Source organism: Benincasa hispida, chromosome 9 (assembly GCF_009727055.1).
Source record: "Benincasa hispida cultivar B227 chromosome 9, ASM972705v1, whole genome shotgun sequence".
Classification (NCBI taxonomy): Eukaryota; Viridiplantae; Streptophyta; class Magnoliopsida; order Cucurbitales; family Cucurbitaceae; genus Benincasa; species Benincasa hispida.
In genome coordinates this window covers 16844207-16851302 of record NC_052357.1, presented here as the reverse complement: position 1 = coordinate 16851302, position 7096 = coordinate 16844207, and the positions used below count along the sequence as shown (strand labels likewise).

The following is a 7096-nucleotide window of genomic DNA, read 5'->3' as shown; positions in this document are numbered from 1 at the left end:
GCCTTCCGGCGCAAAATGCGCGAAAATGGACCTAGGGTTAAGATTAAAACACATAAAAAAGCGTGTGCCAGACAATTTTGCGATTGGAGCTTGTTTGGGCCCCAAACGGCCCTCGGGCCCGCAGGGAATATCGCGGTGCCTTGTGGGGTGTCACAGGGCTTGCTGGGGTGTCACTAAGAACTGCTGAGTGTGTTTGTGTTGGGGTGTCGCGAGGCTGCATGGGGCCAATTTTTGTGCGCGAACCTTCTGTCACGAAAAAGCGTGGAAAACGGACCTATGGTTAAGAACAATGAAAAAAATTGGTGTGCGCAGACAGTTTTGGAACAGAGCTCGTTTGTGCCCTAAACGGCCCTGGGGCCCGCGGGGTTGCAAGGGAGCCGTTTTTTTGTGCGGAACTTCGGAGCGAAAAATTGCGAAAACAATCCTAGGGTTTAAAAATTTGATAAAAATTCGTGTGCCAGTCGGCTTTGCGAACAGAGCTCGTTTGGTGCCCCAAATGGCCCCGGGGCCATGGGACACTTTTTGCTCCCGAACCTTCCAGCGGAAATGCGCGAAAATGGACCCAGGGTTAAGAACCATGAAAACAGGCGTGTGCCAGACGGTTTTGCGATCGGAGCTTGTTTAGTGCCCCAATCGGCCCTCGGGGTCCTTGGGTGTCGCCATGCATTGTTGGGGTGTCGCGGGGCTGCCATGGGGCCCTCAATAAGCAACTTAATTACATTTAATTTAAGTTTAAAACATGCATTAAAACAGAATTTCAGAGAAAAAGGTTTCAAGAACTACAACTTTTGATGAATCTCAGTAATACCAGCTTATCTCCACGAATTGGAACTTCATATCAGCTATGGACCACCACAGAGACCTTTTCTACTATTCTCTAACTCAGATTGAGAGGTGGAATCTCTAAATTAAAGTGAATTTGATAGAGAGAGTTGAGAGTTTGGAGAAACTTGTATAGCTAGAAATTTGAAGTCAATACTTCAATATATACATTAAGACCATGCATATCTGATTAAAACAGTTGATGCCGCTTCAACTTCCATTGCAATTGAAGTGGTATGAGGTGGATTTTGAGTGGAAAAATCGAATTTTGGATTTTCCCACTTTCTATTTTTAAAACAAATTTAATTAATTTAAAACTTAATTAAAACTGATTTTCAAAAATTCAATTTTTAATTTATGTTTTATAATTTTGAATTTCAAAAAATCCAAAAATCAATTAATCAAATTGCCAATTTTGAAAAAAAATTCAAATTGAATAAAATTGGATAATTAATTAAACTAATTTAATTAATTTAATTGAATATCAAATATTAAATATTATATTTCACCTCATCAAATATTTAAACCATTATTTAAATATTTTTTAACTCTCCAATTTCGTTTAATTTCAACAAAATTAAAGGTTTTAATTGTATCAACTACAATTAATGAAAATCCTAATTGAATTTGAAATCCAAATCTACTCAATTCACTAATCGAAGATATATTTTACGAGCTCATAAAGGGACCTTATGGACCTACAGATCATGAGCCCCAACGATTTGAGATTAATTGGCTAAACTCTTTAGAGTGAATTTATCAATATTCATTAACTACCGAAACATACCACTATAGGTCAATAATTGCACTCTCCTCACTGTAGATATATTTCTATCCATTTTAACCATAATTAGTAAATCAATCCTTCACAGGTTGTTCATATTTATAGTTAGGTCAAAATTATCATTTTACCCCTGTAAATACATCTTGCTCCTTAAGCTCCCACTGATCCTCCATCGAACAATTAGTTTATAGTCCAACTTATAAACCATGACCCTCTTGATCATGGAAGGGTGGAGTGCCATTGTTCAAGACCAGGATTCAGCGCTTAAAAGAACAACCTATCTGCTAACCTTAAATCGGGTAGGAATGAATTTCATCTTGCAGAACTATGTCCCCAGCTATCTATCCAATCTTATCCCCAAAATAGGAGACTTATTGAGGAGTGTTGTTGGCCTACTCTCATCTATGTAATCAAAGGATCCCGAATAAACAAGATTCATAGTTAGCTCAGGATTAAGATCGAGTTACCCTAGGTCTTTGAATTTGAAATAGTCAGTTTTAACAGTAAACGGTCGTTATAAAGAAAAGTGACTATTTCGAGGTCCGGTCTTATGCAAACTCATTGCATAAGATGCCCCACTCACATGTCTCTACATGAATGACTTTTGAGATCACATCATTTTTATCAATATACAAAATGGGCCGCATCCAATAGTGTCACTAGGATGAGGTATCCAATCTCATCCATATTCTTATAGACTATTTTGGCTATATACTAACTTGATCCTCTTTTATGTCGCCACATAAAGTTAAAGTATTCATATTATAGCCATGGATTCGTTTATTGGATTTTTATAATAGAATGCAATATCAATAACAATTTATTGAGTAAAATACGCAATAATAATTTTATTGATAAATAGAATATGTTAACAATATTTACGAACTGCGAGTTTTAGGACTTCCAACATCATGAAGGGTTGACTTATTGATAATTGGTTATATCCATGGATACAAAAATATTCTACAATGCGAAGAGTGCAGGTGTAGGTCTTTAGTGGAGTGACTCACAATTAATGAATATTGTTAATTTAATTAAAGAGTTTAATTAATTAATCTCGTATCATTGGAGTTTTTAATCTGCAAGTTCATCAAGTCCCCCTGATAGCTCACTAAGGGTAAAACAAGAAATATAAAGGTTTGAAAGAATTTGAATTGTTCAAATTTAAAGGGAATTTAAATCAATTGTATATGATGCCATTAATAAAATGTATATAGCTACAATATATTATAAAGTTAATTTTGAATGAGATTCAAAATTGAATTATATAGTATGATAGAATAATATATTTAAATAAAATTCAAATATTAATTATATGAATGTGATTCTTATAAATATTATGGGTTACAATAAATATGAATGAGATTCATATTAAAACTATATATGAGATTCATATTAATACTTTAATTTATGAGAGGAAAATACATTTAAATATGATTCAAATACAATATTAATTAAATATATGATATATAGTTAATCAATATTAATTAATTAAATTTATTAATATAAAACAAATATGATGTAATTTAATTAAATGTTAACTCTCCTATAGTTACAGGGAAGTTAAAGTGAGATGTGGGGAGTTATCTCCCCTCTCATTTGATTTGCAAAATGGTTCTCCATTTTGAATGAGAAAGACATAGAGAATAATGGTTCTTCTTGGAACTCTCTCTCATGCTCAATTCTCTTTCAACTCTCTCTCAGTCTCTCATCATTTAAAATCACAGAGAAAAGGTTTCTCTATAAACTTCTTCCTAATCTTCCAAAAAGATTCACACAAACTTTTTCCTTATCAAAGAATAGCAGGGAAGATCTTGGTGGTGATGTCTGTTTGAGACTAAAGAAGAGTTGCTAAGATCGTGATCATAGTGAAGATTTGGAGAAGATATTGAAGAAAATATTGAAAGGTATTTTCTTTCTCCTTGAATTTTTTCACAGTAAAGCATGCTTAATTAAAATATTTATACTGCTTTGTTTTTTTTTTTATGTATTTTCGAAATGTAAGTTAAAAGCATACACGTTCACGCGCTTTCGTTGCGAGATTTGATCCCTTCATAGAGTTCTATAAATACAACCCTTAGGAACGCTTGTGGAACATACTCTACATCATAAATCTCTACAATTACTCTATAGAGATTCTCCCCTTAGAAAAGGTCTCCATATTTTCTTAGAAAATTTCTAAAAAAAATTTCTTCCCCATCCCCTCCCAAAGGAAGATAAAGTATTGAAATATATTTTCTTTCTCCTTGAATTTTTTCACAGTAAAGCATACTTGATTAAAATATTTATACTTATTTGTTTTTTTCTGTATTTTCGAAATGTAAGTTAAAAGCATACACATTCACGCACTTTCGTTGCGAGATTTGATCCCTTCATAGAGTTCTATAAATATGGCCCTAAGGAGTGCTTGTGGAACATACTCTACATCATAAATCTCTACAATTACTCTATAGAGATTCCCCCTTAGAAAAATTCTCCCTATTTTCTTAGAAAATTTCTAGAAAAAATTTTCTTCCCCATCCCCTCCCAAAGGAAGATTTCAAGGAGAAGATTTTGCTTTGGTCTAAGAAGCACAAATACTTCTAATTGTGCAGAGAATCGGCATTAGATACGGATACGTCCAGATACATGGTAGATACATGTTTGAGATTTAAAGTATCTATTTTTTTTTTTTAATTTTTAATTTTCAGATACGCTTATCTGCTTCTAGATATGTGAATGAGATACGTGGGTCAATTGTTTTTCAAATTTAAGCCCAACTACTTAAAAAGCACAACCCATAACCCATTTTATTTTAGTGTATGTTTAGGAGTGATTTTGAAATTATCAAAAATTACTTTTTTTCATTTTTAAAATCACTTGAAAACACACTTTTAATTACTCAAAATTATTTGAGTTTTTAAATTTACACTTTTAAATGCAATTTTCATATCATCAAAATTAGTTTTGAAGGATTAAACATGTTTCATGGTGATTATGAAAATAACAAAGTGATTTCAAACATTTTAAAATTACTTCCAAACGTAAAAGTCCACTTAAATTGAGAATTCCAAAATAAAATAAATTAAAAATGATAAAAATATATATATAAAAAAAAACTAAAATGTAATTTAAATCTGCATGCTTCCCTTCTCTCTCACTATTTAAACCATGATTCACACTTCCTTCATCCTCAACTTCATTCTTCAATCTTCATTTTCTACTTCTTTCCTACCGTCTACTCTAGTCGTCAACAATCGCTTAACATTACTGGATTTTTTTTTTTCAAGTTTTCACTTTCTTTTTTAATCTATTTTAATCTAACTTGAAATAAGTGGTATAGTAATTAATTAGATATTAAATATATATATATATATATAACGTATTTTCAATGTATCCATATCTTAGTTTTTTAAAATTAATTTATCATCGTATCGTATTTGTATCATGTAACCATATATGTGTCTGTGCTTCTTAGGCTTTGGTCACGTATCAGAAATGATATGGTTCTCAAGTTGTTCTTGTTTGTTTGTATTTTTAGTTGTTTCAAGAAATTAAAGAAAACAATCATACAATTTCGCTCGAATTCAAGTTCCTTCGATGCAAATTGCAATTACCCTTAATTATATTTATAACCATCCTCTATAAGCCCTTGTTCTTGTTTTTTTGTTCTTTTAGGAAAATAATCAACCACAAAAACTTAAACTTGTATAACAAATCGAAGTTTTGACGTTTACCCTTTACACTAATAAAATATACAAAAGATAAGTTTAATAAATAAACATTTTCTTCGAGTACACAAAAGTAATTAATGACACAAATCCACATGATCATAAAATAAAACAATGAGATATCAAAGGGATTTATCTTTTATATATAATATTAATATATCCCACATCCAAACAGATCGCCGTTCCACCCAAATTCTCAAACCCCATCAAAATCAAACAAAAAAAAAAATCTCTCATTTTTCAATTTCTCAACAACGATGTCGAATCCGAGGTAATATTCTTAACTTTTATCAATTAAACCCAAATTCTTCAAAAATTTAATTAATTTCCTCCTCTTTAATTAATTTCATAGATTGCATGGAAAAGTAGCTCTTATAACCGGCGGCGCCAGCGGGATCGGCGAGGAAACGGCGAGAGTATTCGCAGCAAACGGCGCGATCGTAGTAATCGCCGACATCCAAGACGATTTAGGCGAAAGAATCGTGGCAGAAATCGGCGGAAACAACGCGAGTTTCCACCACTGCGACGTTAGAAACGAGGAAGACGTAGAAAAAACCGTGAAGTTCACGGTGGAAAAACACGGCGGATTAGACATTCTGTTCAGCAACGCGGCGGTGATGGGCCCACTCGCCGGAATCTTGGAACTAAACATGGAGGAATTCGAGAACACGATGAGAAGCAACGTGCAAGGCGTGACAGCCACGATAAAACACGCGGCACGTGCGATGGTGAAAAGCAAGAAACGTGGGTCGATTATTTGCACTTCCAGCGTGGCGGCCACGTTGGCTGGGGTGGGGCCGTTTGGGTACACGGTGGCGAAAAATGCGGTGGTGGGAGTGGTGAAAGCGGCGTGTGGGGAGTTAGGGAAATACGGGATTAGAGTGAACGGAGTTTCGCCGTACGGCGTAGCGACGCCGATGACGTGTCGGAGTTATAATATGAGTGTGGAGGAGGCGGAGGAAAGTACAAGTGCGTTGGCGAATTTGAAAGGGATTGTTTTGAATTGTCGACATGTCGCTGAGGCTGTTTTGTTTTTGGCGTCCGATGAGTCGGCTTATGTTAGTGGACATAATTTAGCAATTGATGGTGGATTTACTGTGGTTTGTGCTGCTACTAATTCCAATTCTACCCTTTGAAATTTCCAACATAACGGGGATATTTTTAACGGAATTTTAAATTCTATATTTGAATAAGTGGTGTGTGATTAATGTTCTAGATTTAGCTATGTTTTTCATTTTTGTGATGAGGATATGTTATGTTCTTATAATTGGTTGTGTTGATGTCTTAAGCTTAAACATCTTTTTCTTTGCTCTTTAAATTTGTGGTTAAGTTTGAGTGTATTTTTAGGTGTATGAGTTTCTTATTTTAAAGTTGATATGAAAAGGTCAAATTTTTGTAAGAAAGTTTATACAATGAAATATATATCTAAAACTTATATGTTACATTTATTTTGTATTTTAGAAGTTAAAAATGATAAAGTAATAACTTTTTTATATATAATTTTAAAGAAACATGAAAAACTTAGGCCTCAATTGATATTTAAGTTTCATTTGATAACTATTTGGTTTTCTTTCAAAATTTGTGTTTAGATGTGTTTTTCTCCTCACTCTCTTTTAATTATTGCTTTTTTCAATAAATGTTGGTTACATTTCTTTATGTTATTTGTACCAGTAACTGGTTTGTGGATGAGTGCTCTTGGAGTAGTTGGTCTGGCCCTGAACCTACGTGCTATCTCTTTTCCATTTTCATTCTAGAGTTTTTATGTGTTTCCACACTCCTT

At 33.4% G+C, this 7096-nt stretch overlaps 1 protein-coding gene across 1 annotated transcript; it reads left to right on the top strand.

Annotated features, from left to right (window-relative positions):
- Positions 1-5439: 5439 nt before the first annotated feature.
- Positions 5440-6583, top strand: LOC120086294 (short-chain dehydrogenase reductase 3b-like). Its single transcript, XM_039042856.1, has 2 exons — positions 5440-5587; positions 5669-6583. Exons 1-2 carry the CDS (start codon positions 5574-5576, stop codon positions 6450-6452), a joined length of 798 nt encoding a protein of 265 aa, XP_038898784.1. The 5' UTR covers positions 5440-5573; the 3' UTR covers positions 6453-6583.
- Positions 6584-7096: the final 513 nt, after the last annotated feature.